The sequence below is a fragment of the Poecilia latipinna genome, unplaced genomic scaffold, assembly GCF_001443285.1.
Source record: "Poecilia latipinna isolate Pla-1442-1.1 unplaced genomic scaffold, P_latipinna-1.0 Scaffold2123, whole genome shotgun sequence".
Classification (NCBI taxonomy): Eukaryota; Metazoa; Chordata; class Actinopteri; order Cyprinodontiformes; family Poeciliidae; genus Poecilia; species Poecilia latipinna.
In genome coordinates, this window is record NW_015114739.1 from 72,882 (window position 1) to 94,902 (window position 22,021).

Here is a 22,021-nt window from a genome sequence, read left to right on the forward strand (position 1 = left end):
CGGAGACTTCCGCATTTATAGGCACCTGTGGCGAAAATGTGTAAAAACAAAAAAATCCTTAAAATGTATATTTTTAAAAAAATAACTTTAGTTTGAACCAATTTATCCAATAAACCTGATTTTAATGAAAGAATAAACATTCTCTATTAAACGTACTTTTCTTGTGAGTTTGATCTTATGCTTCTACAATAAAACACAAATATTTAAAGGCTTTTCACACATCGTAACCACGGCCACCAATAAGTGCAGAAGGCACTTAAACATGTCATGTTAGTAGATGATATTAGCTCATCTACGACTAATTAACTTAGAAAAAGACTGAGGAAATAATTGTTCTAGCAGAGTTTTTACAAATATTTTGGGCACGCTGAAAAACACAGCATCTTACCTAGTAGTTTTGGTCAAGTTTCTAGTGCAAATATATAACACTTGAAATAAGACAAAAATAACTTACTGAAAAGTTCAGCAAGAAACAGGAGCTTGTTTTAAGTCAATAAATCCTCAATATTGATGGAAAAGTACTTGTTCCATTGGGAAACATGAGGAAAATGTCTTGTTATAAGTCAAATAATCTATAATAATCATAATGTTAATGGAACAAGATCTTGTTCATCAATATTAAGGAATTAGTGACTTAAAAACAAGTTTAAGTCTTATTGTACTTAAACTTGTGAATTAGTTTTGTCTTATATGAAGTGTACCAAAATATTTGGACAAGAAAGCAGATGGAAATTACTTAGTAAGATTTTGTGTTTTTGCAGCTTGAGATTTTCTTCAGGGGTCTGAAATAAGTGATAATATATTATGATAATAATCTAAAATAAAATTTTATTCTTCATTTAAGCCAAATGGCTAAATAAATCCCAAACCAGGAGATCAGATTCATGTTTCTGCATTAAAAGTCACAATATAAAGTGACTGTGTTTTTTCAAGACTGTGTTGATCATAGCTGACAAACTGGTTGCATCGTCAGTTTTGTCACCTCATAAATCTACCTGACATAATTAGCTTGCATCATCTGTGCAATGAGAACAACCTGATTCCCTGCAGTCGGTCCACAAATATGGAGAAACTGGAGACTTTGTGCAAAATAAAGTGATCAAAATGAGAACATCAAAATGTCTATTACGTAATTAAACTTTTAGTGTCTATCCTACACAAAATAGAAAACCTAATAAAAGTGATTATTAAAAAGTTGCCAAATGAACCTACAAAGTAAATTCAGAACCAGTGACGGATCTCTAAATCCTATTTTTATGTACTTAATATAAGAACATAGTATGTACTTAGTATTTTTATGTACTTAGTATCATAACTTAGTATAAAATTAGTTTGAGTTAGAACAGAAATCTTCAGCAGCAAATGAATGATATATGAACCAAGCATGTTGTTAATAATGTTAATAATGCGAATGCTTTCTGTCCAGCACAAGTTATTTTTGTAGGATGTAAACCATTTTTAGTGCAAATTTATCCCATCAACTGCCATAAAAAATATTCAAACTACAAAGTTAGAATAATATCCAAACAGCAGCAGAGACTTTTCTGTACAAGTTAATAAAATAATTTCTGTGCAGTAGTCAAGCTCTTGGTGGAACAAAAATGGAAAGAAGTCATATCCGTTAGTCTTATTTTAACGTTTTAGTTAACCGACAGAACAGAAACGACACTCGGCGTACCTTCACCCCGTAGCCCCGATCTTTCGTCATCATTTCCCTGAGCGTCTGCAGGACTTTGATGCACAGACGCTCCTCATTCTCTTCCAGGAGCTGCTTGGTGTGTTTGATCAGCCTGGTTACAGAGCGGGTGAAACAATCAGAAACATTTTGACATTGTGTGACCTGGAGTGTCCAGCTATAAACCAACGACAAGCAAATGAAGCAACATTCATTGGAAACAAAGTAAGAGACCAAATCAATGGTTTAAAACATTATTTGAAAAAGGAAATTTGTATATGATGATGTCAACATCAGCAAGAGGAGAACACGTAGCAATGGAAGAGTAGTTTTATACCGCTGAGCAAATCACAAATAAAAATAATTATGTTTTTAAAGGCTTAAGCACATGTGTCAAACTCGAGGCCCACTGTAGCTTTTATATGGCCCTCTACTTTAGTGGGACTTGTTAAAAGAACCTTTAAAAACCAGCTGTGTGCTTAAATATTATTTTATCAATTGCTGTGTTTCTGTTACAGATGTGCACAAAACAATATTCCACATTTCCATTAAATAAGAAACACTGTTAAAATCTATTCATTCACACGATAAGTCATTAAAACATATGCCACGCTATCATACTCCTACCACTTTCTGTCACCTTTTTCATGCTCCAGTGTCAACATCCGGTTGTTGATCACGTGACTCACGTGTGACGCAAAAACAAAAGTGTTTCCATTTCAGTTTTGCAAAATAAATCAATTCCAACACGGCCTAAAAAACCCCCCACCTCATTCTGGAAGCAAAACTTTCAATCATTAAACAAAAATTGCAGCGTTTCCATTAAGCAAATTTATTTTTGAAATGTCAAATTGCAGTTATATGGTCATTGGAAACGCAGCTAGTTAAATCAAAGCCGTTTTTATCAGCTGTCAAATTATATGAATGTGAGATGAGGTTCAATATTATTTGATTTGAAGAAATACTAAGCAAATGCGTTTGTCAATTAAAGCCAGGGAGTTGGCTTTGCTTTACTTTAAATGTCTTTTTTATTTAAAGACTTTCCTCTTCATTAACATACTAAAATGGCTTCTCTAGTAATTGATGCACTTTCATAACATGACTAACATCAAGTGTCTTCTGTTCCAGTTGATGAAAACTGGGCCAAACATTAAATGCCATACAGGCTGAGCCACAACAGTACCGTTTATGCTAATTAGCTAAACAGTTCTTGGAAAATCCTTCGTTTGGTCCAAAATGTCAGGCTGAGTCCCGACTGGTACCGCTGAAAGAAAATCCATTTTTTTCTCCCTGTGAAGTTCAGACTCTAATTCTAAATCCTTCTAATCGCATGCAAAGCTCTTAATGGCCAAGCTTAGACTCGCATGAAGCCGTTTATTGTTCTCCATACAAGAATCCTTCACTCCGACAATCCCGCCCAATGATTTCATCCTGGAGTTTCTAGCAGTGGAATCAGAGGAGCAGCTTTTGGCTTCAGGATCCTCTCCCACCAAACTGGCAACCTGTTTTGGTTTGATGGCAAATACATCCTCGAAAGAAAGTTTTATTTCAACAAATTTCCTGTTCAGATTTTTATAAAAATTTCAAAATGTCAGGTAATATTTGTGGCTCTAATGCTGTTTTATTTCACAGCAGGGGACAAAAAAGGCTCTTTGGATTAGATGGTTAAAGTTAATTAACATCTTAATTTCCTAACATCCTGAGAAAGGACGTTAGGAAATTAAACTGAATAAATACAATTTGCATAGTTGGATTTCTTAACATTTCTTTAAGAGAAAAATCAGCAACTTTTTGAGTTGGTCACTTAGAAAAAATAAGGACAACCTACAATCATCCAGTTATTGTGGGATGTTGTGCAACAAGCTGGTGCAGTTGGACAAATGACAAAAATACAAACATTACATAATCTAAGCTGAATTACTCTTCAGTTTATTGTTGTATACAGCTATGACTCAGTCTTAGCAAGCTGCATTGCTTCCCCATGAAAACCATTTCATTGATAAAATAAAATCAGAACTACTGTAGATAAAACCGTTCAACGCAGCAAAACAAAAACATTCAAAATGTGCTGAACGGACAACTTCCATCAGAACTCGAGGCTCACTTTGATATGAATCCTCCGCTTTCACACTTCTTGCGAGCGTCCGTGTTCTCGGGGAAGAGCAGCTCGGGGCGATGGAGGACGTCCACCAGGACGGAGAGCTCGGCTTGGACCAGCGGCCTGAGTCGGTCCTCCAGAGCAGAAACGATGTCCTGCAGAGCGTGGCCGTAATGCCACAAGAGGAAAGTTATCGAAAAGGAACCTACAGTAAATTAAACAAAAATATCTAAAGATTTAGCGTCATGGCGACTTTTTTTTATTTTTTAGCTAAATTCTAATTGTTAAGGTTTTACATTTAAGGAAAACTCTTCTTACATGTAACGTATGGCAAGTTACTAAATCTGGTTTTTGACACTATATGTAAAGTTTAAAATGCACACCTTTCAATGTTTTCTCCAAAGCACTCCTGGTGTTTCCATAGTTTATTGTGATGTCAGCACGCAAAAGGGCGGCCATCTTGCTTAACAAGCCTGTTTTACAGCTCCTATTTATTTGGACTTTGAATTCAGGTCAATTCTGTGATGGAATATCAAGGCCGGGCTAACACTGTTATATTATGTGAGTAAAGTTATAATAGAAGAATGAAGTAATTCTATGATTACGCCAACACAAAAAACTAAATTTAATTGAAGAGTGTTGAGCATGTTGTGATGTTATACTTTGGTATCTGATTTACAGATAACACTTCGTAGAAATAATTCACCTTTTAACACATCAGTGCCAAATTATTAAATATTATCAGCAGCTGGACTTTGAAACGAAGGAGTGTTTGGAGAAAGAATCAGTTGGACTGAGCTGGTCCTGTCAGACCTGCAATTCTGAGGCAGCTTTTTTTCCTCATTAAAAACAACTTTTTCGTAATTTTACGACATTCTTTTCAGGTTCAATTGCATCTATTCTTTTAGTTTAGACGCAGAATTCTCGCAAATTCTCATTTACGAGAATTTACTATATTCTCGTAAATGAACAAAAGCCCTAATACGCCGTCGTACAAGTGACAGACGGAATGATTGAAATAAAAAACTTTTTAAAATATTTCCTCATTCGTAATTTTTTATTTTTTTTATTTTTTTTTAAGAAAAGGCAATGAGAAAAACAAAGAACGATTAAAAATGGAAATCGGATCTGGTATAGAAAAACTAAAACTTACATCAGATTTTATTTCCAAGCCAGATGGCCCAGGTTAATAACTAGGGTCTTTTTTTATTTACGACAGATTATGTGCAGTTAAATAAAATAATACAATCTATCCTATTTATTTTTTAAAAATCTATAAATTGATGAAAGACAGATAAATTGATTAAAAAAATACAAATACAATTTAGTTGACCTTTTGAACCAAATGCTTCAAAGAATTAAATAAATACATTTCATATGTATACAAATGACTTTGGTAACAACTAAACTGCAAGATAACATTTTAATTTACATGGAGCCTACAAAAGCAAAAACTTTAATGTTTTATCATTCTAACTGCAGGTTTAGGTCATTATTAAACAAACCATCTGATTAGGATGTAAGAAAACCCAAAAAACTAAATGTGCAGCTGGGAAATGACAGAAGGGAGAAGCATTAAGTGAGGACAATTAAAACCAGAGGAAATGTACTGCCTGGGAGGAGGTCGGTGACTAACCAGAGTCTGCTTTGAGCACCGTAACAGAACCGTTCAGAGCTCCTGTCACGATAGGGTCTGTTTGCTTTATCAGGAAAAGAATGAATGCCTCAGCCAAACAGTTTCCTGTGTCAGTCCCGGATAACAGCTGATCTCATTCAGGGAGGTCACTGACTGTGTTGTGTTTGTTTTTTTTGCACATTTCCAGTGAATTTTTGAGTCATGCTTTGCAAGTAATTGGGTGTAACAACTTTTCCCATCACTGAAAGACCTATTTTTATGGCTGACTTGCAAGGCTACTTCTACAGAACCGTCTAGGAGACGGAGTTACAAAACGCATGACGCCACTCCTGGGAAGTACCAAGCGTCAACGATCTCACTGAAGTCTTAATTATTTGCAGGTGGCCCAGACAGACTACTCAACAGGAACCATGTCTGTTGGCTGAGATTTTTTTCTACTATGTTTGAGCTCCAGACTCAAGCAGAGGCGGAAACACATTGCTGTTTTTCCCCTAAATGGACTAGATTAGGCTAAATAGCAAAGATAAAATAGTCAAGAAAAATATGACTTTGGTTCTCAAAAGTATCCACATGATAAGGCCATATTTTGTGAATTAAAATGTTGAGACCACATTAAATTATATCCAAAATTTTATATCTGTAAAACAAACAAAAAAAACTTTTTAAAAAGTACATTAAGCTGATGGAAAAATACTTTCTCAAAACATATTTTCATTTAATTTTAGTTTTCATTCTTCTTTAAAATCATCATCCCACATTTTGACTGGGTATTAAATCCCAACTTTGACAAATAATAATAGTAATAATAATAACTAATAACAATAATGATACTAATAATAATAATAATAATAATAATAATAATAATAAAACATCCGGTAACACTTTATTTGAAGGGGGGTGAATAAGACTGTCATGACACTTTCATAAACATGACATAACACCTGTCATGAACATGAATAAGCCTTCATGAATATTAATGACTGTTGTAGTAAAAAGTCATTCGGTAAATTATGACACTTTTAATACAAAGTTGACATTATTCAAAAAGTCTTTGTTATGACAACTTGACATTAACCAAGAAATCATTACTGTTTAAACTTTACCTTTAATAACATAAAGTTACCTAATTTTTAAAGTGAAATCATTAATACTTTTATAACAAATTTGTATCAGTAATGATTTCTTGGTTAATGTCAAGTTGTTAACATGTATGGAGACAATTTGTAGAACCACCATATGATCAGTACCAGAGGGGGAAAGGCAGAATGTGCATGTAAATGAATCACATTGGTTTTAGTTTTGTTTTGATTTCACCACTGCCACTAGGCATGTGCATATTTAACTAATGAATTAATGGCTTGATCTTTGGTTGTTGTTTTTTTTTAGGTTTTATTGGCTCTAGTGGCCTTTATTTGAGGGTGGTTGGACGGGAAATTGGGTCATCAGAGAGGGGGAAGGCATGCGACAAAGGTCAAGTCATCAGGTGGGGAATTGAACCTGTGATGTCGAGGACTAATGCCTCCTTACGTGGGTTGTGCTTTACCCTTTACACCACACCAGCCCGGATGGCTTGAAAATAAAACTAATTTAAATTAAAAAAATGTAGACTAAAAAAAGAAAAAAAAAGTCCACAAGATTCAAAATATTGCATTTCCCCACCCTCACATTTAGTGCCACTGTTGTTTTCAAGTTGCCTTTATGTTATTAATTTATTTATTCTTTTTGGTTTCCATTGTGTCATTTTCTCTGAGCTGTCAGATCATTTCTGACAGCTCAGACATGAGCATTTGCATTTTGGACATTTCAGGTCCAAAATGCAAACTCTGCTACCAACCTGGAGCTTTTCAATGATGTTCCTGTAGTCTTTAGAGGCGCACAGGCTGGACTCTCGCCTGGACGTGTTCTTAGCCGACTGCTTCCAGTTGAGGAGCGTCTTCTGCACGACGTTGTTTGGCTTGACGAACAAGTTGTTCACCTGACTGTCGAGGTCCACCGGGATGGCAATCGCTCTGCTCTTGGCTGGGAAAGGCAGATCGACGCGGCGACTTTAACGAGGCTCACCCAGAGGGGGGCGTGAACCTCGTCGAGTTTAGCTACTCACCCACGTCTGAAAGCACCTTGATGCACCCTTCCACCGAGTGCTTCTGGGCAGGGTTCAGCCAGTTGCAGTGGTAGACCCTGAACACTCCCTGCAGCAGCTGGACAAACACTGGCTGACGAGTCTGAAAGGCAAGGATGAAATCGAATCATGTAGGAAATCAACGCAAGGACAGAATGTGAACAGGACACTCATGGATCCAAGCAGGAAGAATAAAAGTATCATCTACTACAAGTTTTCGTACCGCTGGAACTTTACATCACTACCACAAGATGTCGTTTGGTTTTACTGACATTTTACACAATGGATCAATACAAGGTAATAAATAGTTGTGAAGTGGAAGGAAAATAACAGTTTTATATACATACATAAAAGTCTAAAAAAAGTGTGGTATGTATTTGCCAACCCCCTTTATGCTGAACACCCTAAATAAAATTCAGTGTATTCAGAAGTCACCTGTTTAGTTCAGCTGTGTCTAATTTATGCTTTGGACCTTCCACAATAACTCTTAGTTAACTGTGGCTACAAAATGAGAAGAAATAGCTAATGTCTTAAATACAGATATAACAAATGCAGGTTTTTAACAGTTGCCCCCCCCCTTACAATATTTGTATAAAATTTCTACAAAAGAATGACACTTTCAGATTTGTTTTTCTTGTCATTAGGTGAGAATATGAGCTTGTTTTATTTTACATCTTTTTCTATTTGAAAATGTTAAGTTTATCTTTATTTGAGATCCAAAAATAGAGATAAAATTTGGGTTCTTTAAAAATGACAGTAGATGTTCTAAAGTTGATATTTATCTAAATTTCTAAGATATCTTTATTCAAAAAGTCATGTGGCATTTGTGGCCTATTTCTTTTTTTTTTTTTTTTAAGTTGGCTCTGGTCTAGATGAAACTATGTGTTAAATTGATCTAGTCAAAGCCCACGTCTAAATCCAAATCTGTTCCAAGACTTAAAATGTCACAACAAGTTTTATCTTTAGATTTGAAGACTTGTAGGACAAATTTCATTGAAAGTTGGTTCCAAAAAGTAAACATCACTGCACTTTCCATATTGTTATTTGTAAAAAAAAAAAAAAAAAAAAGGAATTGTATAAACCATGTACTTCCTTCCGCTTCACGGTTATGGCCTACTTTATGTTGGTGTAAAACCACAATAAAATGTTGCGGTTGTAATGAAACAATGTGAAAAGGTTTTAGGGACCATGAGTAGTTTTTTGTTAAAGATGCACCGATCCACATTTTTCACTTCTGATACCGATATCTGAGGTCTCGCATTGGCTGATACCGATCCGATACAGAAAAGCAGCACTGAATTGACTAAAAACATTTGTTTCTTATTTTTAAATGCAGATGTTAATATGCTTGATTGACATTTTATTTGATAACTCTGCACTTTTATATCACACTTAAACACAGCAACAGCTTCACAAGTTTAGTCAAACATGTAAAAACAACAGCTTTAATTTTTTCAGTCAGTGTAATTAGGAGTAGAGCAGCTAATGTGAAATAAATAAAGTGAAACTGACAAAAACAATAGATTAAATACGTCAGTCAAACATGTAAAAATAAAGTGCAACAAACCTTCTTTCAAATGGTTCAGAAAGTGCAATTAGGATTTTTAAATATAATGTAAAATTCATAATAAAGTATGATGTCACTCGGAGCACAAAGCATAGAATTAGACTGAATAGATTGGTTATCGGTGACAATGTGCCCAATCTACTTTTTTTTTTTTAAATATCAGGACTGATGCAGATATTAATACTGGATTGGTGCATCTCATTTTTTTATCCACAGCCCACGAGAGGTCCTGTTTGGATGAACTCAAAACATTTCAGGTCCACCAGGCCAGCTGTTGATAATCACACGCTTACCTAACACAACACGTACAACAGACGCCTACCGACAGCACAAACGGTATCTATCTGCCAGCTGCCCAACAGCACAATAAATACCTCCGTTATCTTTCCAAGAATGGCTGCCTGTCAGGAGAAAAAGGTTGCTGCTGTGTCAACGTGCATCACTAAACCTCTGCTCTGAGTTTTATAAGGGTACACTTCCAGACTCATAGATTAAACATCAGGATATCCCATAGGGACAAAAGCATTTCACACACATACACACACCCACACACAGTTTCAGGGGATTTTTAAGTCTATGATTCTCAGGAAAACTCAGGAGGGCTCCAGACATGTATTACCATGAGGTCACCACACAGCAGCAACATTTCATATACAGTACACACCACATCCCACAACAACCTCGAGTTACACATTCAGATCTGGGAAGACGTCTATGTGCTGACAAAGCAGTGAAAAGTTGAAACTACAGCGGATGACTCGCAGCATTCAGAGCCAGTGACTCAGCAACACACCCAGAAAGTTGGGAGTGGAGGAGGGGGATGGAGACGATGGTGGGAAGTTATCACTACTTACATACATGTGGCGAGCCATCTGTGTAAAGGGAAAAAAGTCAGCTTGAATGAAATAGAGCACACGTGATGTGGGTCAATTTTAAAGCTGCAGATTGCAACTTTTATTAAAAAAATATATATCTTTTTACATATTTGTTGAAACTGTCACTATATTGTAACAGTGTGGTAGGAGACAGATAAAATGTGGAAAAATATGCCTTCACCCAGCGCTAACAAGAAACAACCAATCACAACGAGGAGGAGGAGGGTCTTAGCCCTGTCAATCACTCTCCATGTAGTGCTGCTCACTCCCTTTTGCGACCTCCCCATGCTCTCTGCTACAGTAGCAATCAGAGCTTGCCGTGAATGGTAAGGCTTGTTAGCATAGCCACCGATGATGGCGGATAAACGGTTTCCTGTAACAATAAGTTGTTTCTCTGCCATTAGCAAGTACACAAAATTGATTGACAGCACTAAGAACCCCCCCCTGGCTTTGATTGGTTGTACTTCTTCAGATGGCAACAGTAGCTCAAGGAGGATCTTTTCACATTTTATCTGTCTCATAACATACTGTCACAACCTGGTGATGGTTTTAATAAACATGTAAAAAAAAACAATATAAAAGTCACATAAAGCAGCTTTAAGGAGATTTTCTTTGACTGTATGCAACAACCTAAGAAACACACCTGTAAGCCTGCTCGTGTTATGTAAATCAAAAATCAGTGGTGTTGGCTTTCACTACCTGCAGGCTGGTGCTCTGGTCAGAGAAAGGAGAGCTGAAGAAACACGTGACGATGCTCATGACGGTCTCGGTTACGTAACGCTCCAGGATTGTATCCGCATGCTTCCTGTCACTGGTGTTGTTGCAAACCTAAGAAAGCACAGAGGAGAGAGATTAGCGTGAGGCAAGGCAACGGGACCCAACTTCCTGGATGTAGGAGACGGTTAACAAACGTGCACCGATTGCTTCGCGGACTTAAAAAAAATCTCCTGGAAGTTCATTCTCACTGTTCCAACAATGTCACATAGGTTCTGGCTCACCCTGCAAATGTCCACCAAGAAGTTCTCAAACAGCTTCCACATGTGGTTGGATGTGTAAATCTCTTTCATCTCCACCTCGGTGTCCACGTAGCAGTGGTTTAAGAAGTTGATATAAGCAATCTTCACCTTTCAAGATAAATCAAAGACTTTTATAAAGAAAATGAAGAAAAAGATATCTATAAAGCAAGAGATTGCTGAAAGCAATACCATACAGATATATAATTACTTTTCATCACATGTTCAGATATGACTCATCCCTAAAAGCACATTATTTAGCGGCCTAATTATTAAATGCTTGATGGAAAAAAAAACTGCATATTTAGAGGGGAATAAAATACGCCTACAGCTCTTCATTTATACAAATAAAATTAAAAAAAAGTTTTTGGGGTATGTTACTGCGCAAGAAAGAAACTTTAGGGGAATTTGATAAACTTAATCTTTTTATGTAAGTGAATTGGCGGGCAAAGTCATCAGAACGTGTGGTTATAGTGTACGTCAAGTGCGGTTGTAAAAAAAAAAAAAAAACAACACATTAGTGGTCGCTAACAGGAAAGAAAACCAGTCACAACGGCCCTGCGAAGAAGCAAGACGTAGAGGAGCCTTCAGAAAGTTGTTTCAGTTGCCTGTGTTGTGGTTTTACTTTCGCAGCAGTGAGAATTAGCCTTTTTAATTCTCAAGAAGATGAAAAAGAAGCTCAGTTTCATCGTTCAAAATGTTCTGAATGTCAACTGAATCATGTGTTTCTCCTCCTTCTAATGCACTTGAACTCTTCCGAAACAATTATCATAAACTGTAGTAAAAAAAAAAAAAAAAAAAAAAAAAAAAAATAGGAAAAAAGAATTTTGTAAAAATATTTCTACAAAAAGCAAGTGACTCCAGACACAACCTACATGTAAGAGGGTCAGACATTAAAGTGCAGGGATTTTGGCAGCATTTGAGCCTTGAAGATTCTCTTATTATAGCCGGGAAGATGTAGAGTAAAGTTCATAGGTTAAGAAACAAACAGGCATTATGCACAAGAGAAAAAGCATGAGAGTTGCACTGAAAATCTGGCAATTTTCAGGTTAACCCACCAATGGGGGACTCAAGAATCTGTTCTTTTTCCATTCCATAAAAGCACCATGCATAATCACTCACAACAACACTCTTCAGTGCTGAAGGAAAGAAACTCAGTGAGCTGTTTTCACTATTACTAAAGTGTTCAACGTTAAATAAGAGAACCCGCCAAGCTGTTGTTAAAGGAAACTGCATTTTCTATGCTACGTCTAAGCATCATTCAGGCTACTAATAAAATGGAGTGAACCTTCCAGTGATTCCATTTGAAAATATTCAGAAAACTTTCACAAAAAGAAACAGTTTTTGGCAGATTTGACGCAAAAAACAGCAGAAATTGCACTTCCTTTTCGCACCGAACAGTATGCCGCTCACAGACAACCTCTTCTAATCATACCTCACTGCTACAAACACAGCAGGTACTAATGTCACAGTGAACAGTGAGCCTCTAAACTGAAAATGAATCGTGAATCCTCTCAAGTTCCCCATACAGTTAAGAACCAAACCAGACGTTGTAAACTAAAGTCAGTAAATAATGCAGGTTGTCTGTTTTGGGTCGTTTTATCATCAGGTCTTTAAGCTAATTTCCGGCTGACACCACTGAAAACTTCAGCTTATAGCAGGAAGATTGAATCAGTTGTTTCATCTTGTTCAGCTTTCAATCTCAATCTGATGAGCAACATTCTGGGATTTGGAAACATAGGCAGGCTTCTATTAATCTCTCAGTAAAAGGTAAAAACCTACGTTCTTGAGGAAACACACAGAGACCGTTTACTGTAATGCTAACCACAAAAAACTGTAATTATCGATTTCAGATGTTCTACAAACTTAACCACTTTCACATACCATGTGACGTTGCCCCTGTTCTCAAAGTAAATTAGTAATAATGGCTCACAAAAACATATTTTCAACGCTGTTAAACGTAGGGCTTAAAGAGAAACTGGAACTCTTTATCAGTAGGTCAAACTTTTACAAAATCTGGAAACCACAATTAGACTTTGCATTTCTAATTGGAATACGGCCAGATTAACTAAACTGATTACAAATCTTTTCCCTCACACCTCTGGGATGCAGTCTTCGTGGGTGACAACCCGCACTATGTCATCCAAGGGCAACAAGGAGTTGCACTTTATCTCGGTGTAGACGTTCTTTCCCTCAGTGCAGACGGCCAGCAGCTCCACCAGGTGGATGTGATACATCAGAGGGCTGTTCTCGTCCAGCCGCTCCCGCTCCGACCGCATCATCTGGACGAGGGTCTGGAAGGACGCACGGTCGTTGTAGAAGACCAGGACGTCTTCGCCAGAGTTCACCAGCTGGGTAGAAGAACGGAATGATGGTTGAGATTCCACATCAAATCACCACCTGGGTAGCATTGCTTTTGTTGCTGATTACTTCTTTTTTATGGTTTAAAGGTCAAATTACTGATAATTAGTGTGGTATTTACACATATTTCTAATGTATACTAGTTAAATAAGTTATGGCAACACCCTGAAAGGGTCAAACTAATCAGAGCAGATTAAAAAGTAGAGGTGCACCAATCTGATGTTCATATCTGCATTGGTCCTGATATTGAAAAAATATTCTAGACTGTTCAGTACATTTAAATCTGTGTTTAAACAAAAAGTTTTAAGTCAGTTCAGCTGTTTGTCTGTACTGCATCGGCCAATACTAAACCTCAGATCTCTTCATCGGATGTAAAAAAAGTGGATCGGTGCATCCCTTGCCTGCATTCTTGCCTGTTTTTCTTGTATGTTTCAGAGCCAAAGGCAATTTTCCACTCCAGTAGACCGAAGAAATGTATTCAATTCAAAATCAAATGAATTTATTTAATTCATTTGTTTATCTTTTTATGTGAGTGAATTGGCGGGCAGTCATCAGAACGTGTGGTTATAGTGTACGTCAAGTGTGGTTGTAAAAAAAACAACAAAAAACATATTAGTGGTTGCTAACAGGAAAGACCACTTTCCTGTTAGTGGTCGTTCACTAACAGGAAAGGGAAAGACCTAACTTTCCTGTTAAAGACCTAGAAATGAAAGATGCAAACAACTAGATTGCATCGTCAAATGCAATCTAGTTGTTGCTAGATAAAATAAAAAACAAGAAAAATCTATATTGACTCGATTTCCACAGACTTACCTCTGCCATGACAATGTCCTGACACTTCTTTATGAACTTGTTGTCAGCTTTAACAATTGTCTGAAGAAATTTAAGGTACTGGACGTGTCGCCCGTGTGTCTCAGTGCAGTGGACAAAGTGCTGAACGACACGCTCGTTGATTTCATTGCACAGCTGTGAATTATTCATGAAGATGTGCTGCATGGTGACAGCCTCAAGGATCTATGAGAACGAAGAGAAGGGTGGAAAAAAAGAAAAGAAATCAGCTTTCCCAGAATGCTTCATGTGTAAAATGCAACTTTCAGACGACACTCACTCCTGGGTTGAGGAATAAGTTGATGTGCTTGTGGAGAAGAGTCTGGTTTTGCTGGTTCCCAGCGCAGAAATTCTGCAGAAATTCATGAGCCAATTTCATGATGTCCTGCATTCGAACATCTTCACCCTGCAGTCAAAACGAAAAACTTTATTAGTTACTAAAAACGAAAAGGAGGTGGAGGCAGACTGAGTAAAAAATATGCAAATCTTTCAAGATCCCGCTATGAGTATGCATGTAATTCACTGCAGAGTTAAGACTTTTGAACCTTCTCGTAGGGGATCTGCAGCAGCTCCAGCACCACGCTGTGAGCTCCCATGTTCCTCAGCAGCCGTTGCTGCTGTTTCTTGCTCTTCTTCCCTGAGATGCCCTCCTGGACACACAGTTTACTGAGACGTACAAGGATCTAAGCAAGTTGGAAACAAAGATTAGAATAAAATCCCTTTTAAACTTGTTGATCAAAATACAAAAACTAGTGCACCTCTTTCACAACTCTATAGTTGTAACTGCTGGTGCTTTCTGACTTCTTCTTATCTGAACCAGGAGAATCTCCCTGTATGGAGACAAAAAAAATTACTTTGTCATAGTTTTGGATCCTACTAAGTCTTATAGTTTAATACTGAGGGCATCTGAGGAAATATTAAGGCAACCCTCTTTTTGCTGTCAGACTCTGAAGGGCCATCTCCATCCATCCCATCCTCTCCTTGCCTCTTGTAAACCCAGAGTTCAGATTTCTCCACAATAGACCGCAGCTGGTCCAGATCGGACTTAATCTGCTTGTAGTTCTCGACGTCCTGACTGGTAACAAGCAGCTGAACCTATAAATAAAGGAAGTTAATTTTGGATAAAATAACATATGGATTAAAATGAAGAATATTTGGTTGTTAACATCTTGCTGAGTAGCTGTTCGGTTGATGTACTATTACTGTGAATTGTTGTATGATTGCTGTCAGTAATAATGATGTATGTGTAGTTAGATGTGATGTGTCATGACTTAAAAACCAACTCAAATAAATATAAGGACTGTCAGAAGGTTTGTGGTTGAAAAGGTTTCTGTGTTTGAGCCAGAGTTTAACTTTGTGTTCAGTTTCAGCTAGCTTAGCAACAGTGCTAATGCTAAAAGATTGCTAGCAAGCCGTTTGTTAACATTGAGGCAGTTGTTGTTAGTTAACATTTAGCATCTCATTGGGCTAAAGGTTTACATGCTTTATTCACAAATTAGCTCTTATTTATCTCTTTTTAACATGAACCACTAACCAGATGTTGAAATTGATACTAATAATTTTTGTTATTTGATTAATCACATTTTAAAAATTGGTGAGATTTGGATTTATTAAGGCATCTTTAAGAAATTCAGCATACCATTTATTAATTGTCTATTGTTGCTCATCTTTCCAGGGTCATGTTGTTGCCTATATTCAGCAAATATTGGGCACCGATTTATGTATTTCTGTGTAATTCTACTCAGAAATACAATGTGAAATCTAGTCAAATTAATTGTTTGTGTGTTGTTGCCAATCTTAACCCGTTTTAATCAGCAAAAACCAAACTTCTAAAGATATGTTAAACATATTACGGTAACTCAACAGAATGCCCTGGAAATGTATTGTGGGAAGCAAAAAAGTGAAATCTGGTATGGTTTACTTGTTTGAAGGCCATGAGGACTTCCTGCCTCTGGCTGAAGTGTCTGAAGAGCAGGTGAAGCGCTCCGGACACAAGTGGCGGGTAGTCGTGCATCGTCAAATGCAATAGGACCCTCAGAAATGTCCGACCACCGTGATCATCCAGATCTAAAGGAGTGTTTTCCTCGCTTTGGGAAAAACAAAAATAGATAACATTCCCTAAGTTGTGGAAGAACTTTATTTTTATTTATAACATTCTACTGGAGATTTCACACACACAAAAAAGTCTGGAAATACAGAGAATCTGAGTACCTTCCACCAAAGATCCCTTCTGCTTGTTCCTCAATGTTCTCAAAGTCAAGATTTCCTACAGTTCAGAGTTAAGACATTTTTACCAACTCTACAAATTGAAGTGTCAAATAAAATAAAAAAAATCAGCTTTGTTAAGTAATGTGGTTTCATACCAGGCATCTGAGGCGTGATGTTGTTGCCTCCGTTTGCACTGACAGCGTTGTCTCCTTGAGGATTGCTCTCGTCAAACTCACGTTTGAAAATGCAGAGCAGGCATGAAATCCTGTAGTCTAGCCGCACGTTTAGAATGAACTACAGGAAAGAATAAAACGTTGCAGCATGAACTAATGTTTGGTCCTGAACAATTAGGCATTTCACCGACACGTACCTGCAGGATCTCGATAATCTTGAGCTTCGTGTCCATGACCATGATGTCTTCTCTCTCGGGTTCGGTCTGCGTTTTCACCACGTCTCCTTCTGGCTGATGGGTCGGTGTGGCGGGCAGTAAGCCCCCTCCTCGCAGCACTACCTGCGTCATCAACTCGCCCACTCCATGAATAGACTTCATTACGTTACTGCCACCTGAAGAACACGGAGCAACATCCAAACTAAATCAAATAATGACAATCTGAGAAACTGGCTTGGTGTTTCTTTTGTCTTTAATATCTCAGGTGGTAAAACGGGTCAAGTTGGGCTCCAGAAACAAACTGCTTACCTTTGCTTTCATCTCCCTTCTCAATCTTGTTGATGGGGAAAACAGTGCTGACATGAACACAGTCTAAAATGTTGAGTAAGATCTTCGTCAAGCGCAGCAGGTCGCTGAAGTTGTAGAAGCCAAAGTATATGAGGTTTCTGGCCAGATTTACTACCTGCAAATAACAAAGTTTGAACATATTTATTCAGCTCTCATCTACTCACAAACCTCAAAAGAAAAGAATTACCTCAAAGGTGAGCTTGTTTTTCTCCTTGTCAGAGAAGGGAATATTTTGCGACACCACCTCTCGCAGGTAGGTCTCAACGAAATCCATGGTGAGGCTGAAACGCTCCTTGATCTCATCTCTAGTGGTCCCGTCGTTATCATAGCTGTTTAACACGGAGAGAACGTATCAGAGGCGTCTTCGGATGGCGAACGCACAGCAATTAAAAGTACACAGAGGTGACGCTCACTCGTCAATGGCGATTTTAGATGGAATCTCGGACCACAGACGAGCGTATTTGACCGGCGTGACCTGCTCCTGAGGGTCCCGGTCCACGTGCATGTGCAACATCAGGCGGCAGAAAGAGGCCCGCAGGTCAAAGGGCAGGTCTTCGTCAGACATGCAGCGCAGGATCAAATCGACATCAAGCTGACCAGAGATCTTGTTGATGGCCAAATACTGGCGGTCCAGACACATCCGAGCAAAGAGGTTGAGTTGGCACCTGGATGGAGAGACAGGAGTGTTAGCGGCATCAAACCTTGGGAGAGTAATACTAATACAAGAAATGATTTGATACGTTATAGGCATAAAATCTGTATTAATAGTTGTCCTGTTAACAGATTCTGCCACCTGAGTTCTGGATTTACATGACTTTCTTCAAAATTACCAAAATCCTCTTTGCTGATTAAAGTTCTGCTGTAAGTTACCAGGTCATGTCCTGGTAATTAATGCAACTGCGTCATATTCTCCTAATTTTCAAATAATGGACTGAGTTGAAGAGATATTCCAAGTTTGGGATATTGTTTATCCTCTAATGTTTCAACTTCTAGGAGCCTTTAGAGATCACACTGAGTTGGTAAATGACTCCATTTACTAAAGAGGCGACTTCTGAAGGCAAAGTCACTCCACACTTTTCATACGTTTCATTCTACTTCCAAATGATGCATGTCACCTAAAATCCCCAATAACTAATTTGTATTTTGCTGTAACATGATAAAATGTGGAAATTTACATGAAGTGCCATCACTTTTTGAAGGCACTTCTACTGTTTTAATTGTCTTTTCATGCAAGACATCTCACCTGTAGTAGCTGACCACTTCCTGGTCCTCCTTCTGACCCTCCTTTGCATCCTGGGCCAACTCCCGAACGCTCTTACTGCGGACCTCTTTGCAGTTGTCTTTCCAGAACAACCAGACCTCCTCCACCTCTTCTGGCTCTACAGGATCCTCCCCATTTGCCGTCGACTCAATCTCAAACCTGGACAGCACTAATCTGGTGGCAAGTGGAAAAACGTTTGTGTTCTTTTAGTGCTCATGTTTGATCCTCCACTTCTCTCTCTCTCTCTGTCTCTCTCTCTTTAAACGAGTGTCTTACTTAGTTTCAATGAGGATGTCAGCGTTGCTGCTGTCCAGCACTGCATTGCAGATGAGTTCCTGAGTAACTGGGATGGATTTGTGCATGGACACACAGAGATCTGACAAGTAGTCCAGAAATCTGTGAACAGATTATTTTATAAGCATTGGAGAGGCTAAGGCTGCAAAACATGGATTTATTTTATGTATTTTAATTTTAGGGCATATATCTGGAATAAAGTCCATGCATCGTAGATAAATTAAAATTTTCTTAAAGGGGCAGTATAATGCATTTTCCAGACACATAGGATGATTTTATAGCACAGTCAAGTAACTATGTTGCCTTTACTTATAAAAATGCTACGTATATTAAATACGACTTGACTTTGTAATTTAACGCCTTGAAATTGGGCCTCTGTCTCTTTAAGAAACTCCTGCTCTTTCTAATGCTCCGTCTTCAGGAAGCTCAGCAGACACTCAGCTCCACCAGGTGTTTGCCAATTGCTGCTGGCTAGTCTGAAGGAGCTGAGTGGGAGAATGGTGGAGTGAGGGCTTGGATACTGCAGGTCTGAAGAGGAGTTACGTCTCTAAAGCGGGGCTAGGTCCACCCAGCTGGATGGTTGCCAAGGAGATTAAAGGATTTCTCAAAAATGCATTAAAAAAAAAATCAAGGCAAGACTCCAGGTATATTTCATAACATGATGCAAAGCTCAAAAAGATCAATTTTACATAATACTGCCCCTTTAACATCAATCAACATGATTAACACCTGGAAGAATTACAATAACTGGACAGGTTTCCTCGGTTAATATATTTATAGCCAATAATATTCTTTTAGAGACCTTACAAACAAATCCTGGTCACATCAACAGCTTTTATCTCACTCTGTTCATCTGAAAACATCACCTCGGTTCCCGATTCTTCCTCACTAGAGTGACAAAGGTGTCAATCTCAGCAGCGGTGATGTGTTTTTCCAGCAGCTTCCGGTTGTTATGGAGCAGAGCTGTTATCGTGTCTTCTGCCAGAACGTCGTACCCAATCTGCTTCTGCATGAAGCGGAACTGTTTGGCTATATATTCCTGTGAACCGAATAAAAACGGTGTTGCTTATGACAAAAATAACAATAATAATATTCAAGACTGTGAGTTTTTATTGCAGCAGTTTGCAGTTTACCTGGTTCTTCCTGTAATCCTGTTGGGAATGGCGGAGAACTCTGTAACAGAGCCGGCAAATGTGCCTGAACGGAGCGTGGCGCTGATCTCCCAACTCCTCCAGTCGTAGCATGGGACCGTCCCCGCTGTCTGTGAAAGGAGCTTGGAGAAGCTTAAAAATCTGGAAAGAAAACCAATAAGTTGTTGTTTTCAAACAAATGGTATAATCTTATGCCAGTTCATATGAAGTCTACAGAGTTAAAGGCCTACCTGTTTAAGGATGTTCTGCTCTCTCATCAGTTTTTGTCTCTCCCTATTGGGTTTATTGACCATGATCTCCAACACGTCCTGCCCACTGTTGGGGATGTCCACCACAAAGAAAACCAAATCTTCTAGCAGCTTTGTCACAAACCTGGAAAGTGAAGATGAAAGTATTTCACTCGAGCAGATTTTTGTTAAATCACCCTCCCATGTTTATGAATGATACATTTAAATAACACAGTACCAGACATAGTAAGGCGGACTGAGAAGCATACCTCCTTTCATTTTGCGTAATGGTTCCTTTTTCCAGCTTGCCAGCTATAGAAGCTAACACCTTACTAGCATCGTTGGCGAAGTCTAAATCTCGCACTTCTGATGGTGGCACCGGGACTATGGCGAACGCTTCCTTGTCTTCTTTGACGGCCGACGTTCCAATCTGGAAAACGTAGCAAAACGTCCAGCTGTCAAAGCAGACTGATCAACGTTACACTTGGTCAACTGATGGCCGTGGGCAAACCCCGCACCCGCAGCATGACGGGTTTCTCCTCCTCCTTGTCAATTGGGAGGTTGGTACTATGAACCCACGTGTTGGTGCACAAGTGTCGAAGTCTGACGTAGGAACTCCTGAAAGGCAAGAGAGTCGCTTTTAAGAAAAAAAAACAAAACAGAAGGACGACAATTTCAAGTCACCAAAAAAAAAAGAACAATTACAAAGCAGAAGTAACAGATGTTTGTCAAAACTTTTGGCAAAAAGGTGGTATTCATTTGTTTTCAATCTCCAACACATTTCATCTTTCCAGTACACCACAAGAAACACAAAATATTAACAAGTACTCTTGAAATAAGACAAAAACTAACTTAAAAGTAACTTCTCAACAAGATATGGGAGCTTGTTTAAGTCATATTTATTAATATTGATAAGTACTAGTTCCACTGGCAGATTGTTTCCCTTATAACATGGGAAAATGACAGTGGAACCAATAGTTTTTTATTATGTATTTTAAGGAATTGTTAACCTAAAACAAGCTCTTATGTCTTGCTGTAAAGTTACTTGCAAGTTAGTTTTGTCTCATTTCAGGTGTGCTATGATATTTGCACTGGACACTAGGCCAAAAATACTTGATAAGATTTTGTGTTTTAATCTATAACATATTTTATAGGTTATAGATTTGTTTGTGGTTATCCTCCTGGGAGCTGAGCCAAGTATTTTGTAGCCTTCATCAGGTTTTCCTCTAGGATTGTTCAGCATTTAGATACATTTATCCTCCCACCAACTGTGACAAGCTCCCATGTCTTTGCTGGGGATGGTATTTGAAGGCGGCATGTTGTTTTGAAGGCCTAAAACGTCAATTCATGTAACATCTGACCAAAGAATGTTCTTCCACGTGTTTGTGTGTAGGTGGATCGCCACATCTAAAAGCAGAAGTCGTATACTAATTGGGTTGGAACAAACTCTTTCCATTTTCTACTCGAGACATTCAACAATAACGGTCTCCCTTAGATTTCAAAACCTAAATTTAAGCATCATGTTTTTGTGTGAAGGAGACAACTCATAAATTACAGATATAGAGGCCTACAGGTAAATTCTAGATAGCTTTATGAATTGTTGAGAAGTCAATCAAAACAACTCGAAACATGTTACAAGTGTTCGACTACCTCTAAAGCAATGAAATGCAGCACCTGACAATAAAACAAACACCATAAAGAAGCAGCTCTCTGAAACGGTGCCAGGGAAAACAGAGAGGAAAGTGCACAACAACAAGATTTATTGCACAATGTACTGTGATAAAAAGGCACACCCAATAAATAACAAATGGCTATAATAATCAGTCAGTGTCTGTTGCAACCTTATTGCCTCCCCGGTGAACTGTGGTGCATGTGTAGAGATTAGCTAGCGTTGGCTTGTGTGGCCTTATTGCTCCTGTAAACGCGTATTAAACTTCTACGCCAAAGGCTCGCTTCACTGTAACATCACCCG

General features: G+C 38.2%; 1 protein-coding gene across 14 annotated transcripts in view; it reads right to left on the bottom strand.

Moving 5' to 3' along the window:
- LOC106936350 (inositol 1,4,5-trisphosphate receptor type 1-like) overlaps nt 1-22,021 on the bottom strand; it is a 95,546-nt gene that overhangs the window by 64,975 nt on the left and 8,550 nt on the right. For 8 of the 14 annotated variants that reach the window (XM_015017285.1, XM_015017295.1, XM_015017294.1 and 5 more), the window contains exons 11-38: nt 20,568-20,667; nt 20,319-20,479; nt 20,053-20,194; nt 19,805-19,963; nt 19,538-19,710; nt 18,654-18,773; nt 18,360-18,551; nt 17,530-17,781; nt 17,304-17,445; nt 17,078-17,231; nt 16,751-16,944; nt 16,536-16,674; nt 16,384-16,438; nt 16,094-16,259; nt 15,100-15,267; nt 14,931-15,002; nt 14,718-14,855; nt 14,453-14,578; nt 14,158-14,358; nt 13,083-13,334; nt 10,969-11,094; nt 10,670-10,798; nt 9,950-9,967; nt 9,470-9,496; nt 7,511-7,631; nt 7,244-7,428; nt 3,780-3,928; nt 1,679-1,790 (exon numbers count right to left, since the gene is read on the bottom strand). In XM_015017285.1, the coding sequence (XP_014872771.1) occupies nt 1,679-1,790; nt 3,780-3,928; nt 7,244-7,428; nt 7,511-7,631; nt 9,470-9,496; nt 9,950-9,967; nt 10,670-10,798; nt 10,969-11,094; nt 13,083-13,334; nt 14,158-14,358; nt 14,453-14,578; nt 14,718-14,855; nt 14,931-15,002; nt 15,100-15,267; nt 16,094-16,259; nt 16,384-16,438; nt 16,536-16,674; nt 16,751-16,944; nt 17,078-17,231; nt 17,304-17,445; nt 17,530-17,781; nt 18,360-18,551; nt 18,654-18,773; nt 19,538-19,710; nt 19,805-19,963; nt 20,053-20,194; nt 20,319-20,479; nt 20,568-20,667 (3,973 nt within the window). The remainder of the gene's footprint in view (nt 1-1,678; nt 1,791-3,779; nt 3,929-7,243; nt 7,429-7,510; nt 7,632-9,469; nt 9,497-9,949; nt 9,968-10,669; nt 10,799-10,968; nt 11,095-13,082; nt 13,335-14,157; nt 14,359-14,452; nt 14,579-14,717; nt 14,856-14,930; nt 15,003-15,099; nt 15,268-16,093; nt 16,260-16,383; nt 16,439-16,535; nt 16,675-16,750; nt 16,945-17,077; nt 17,232-17,303; nt 17,446-17,529; nt 17,782-18,359; nt 18,552-18,653; nt 18,774-19,537; nt 19,711-19,804; nt 19,964-20,052; nt 20,195-20,318; nt 20,480-20,567; nt 20,668-22,021) is intronic. The other 6 variants (XM_015017298.1, XM_015017297.1, XM_015017290.1 and 3 more) reach the window with 2 other exon arrangements.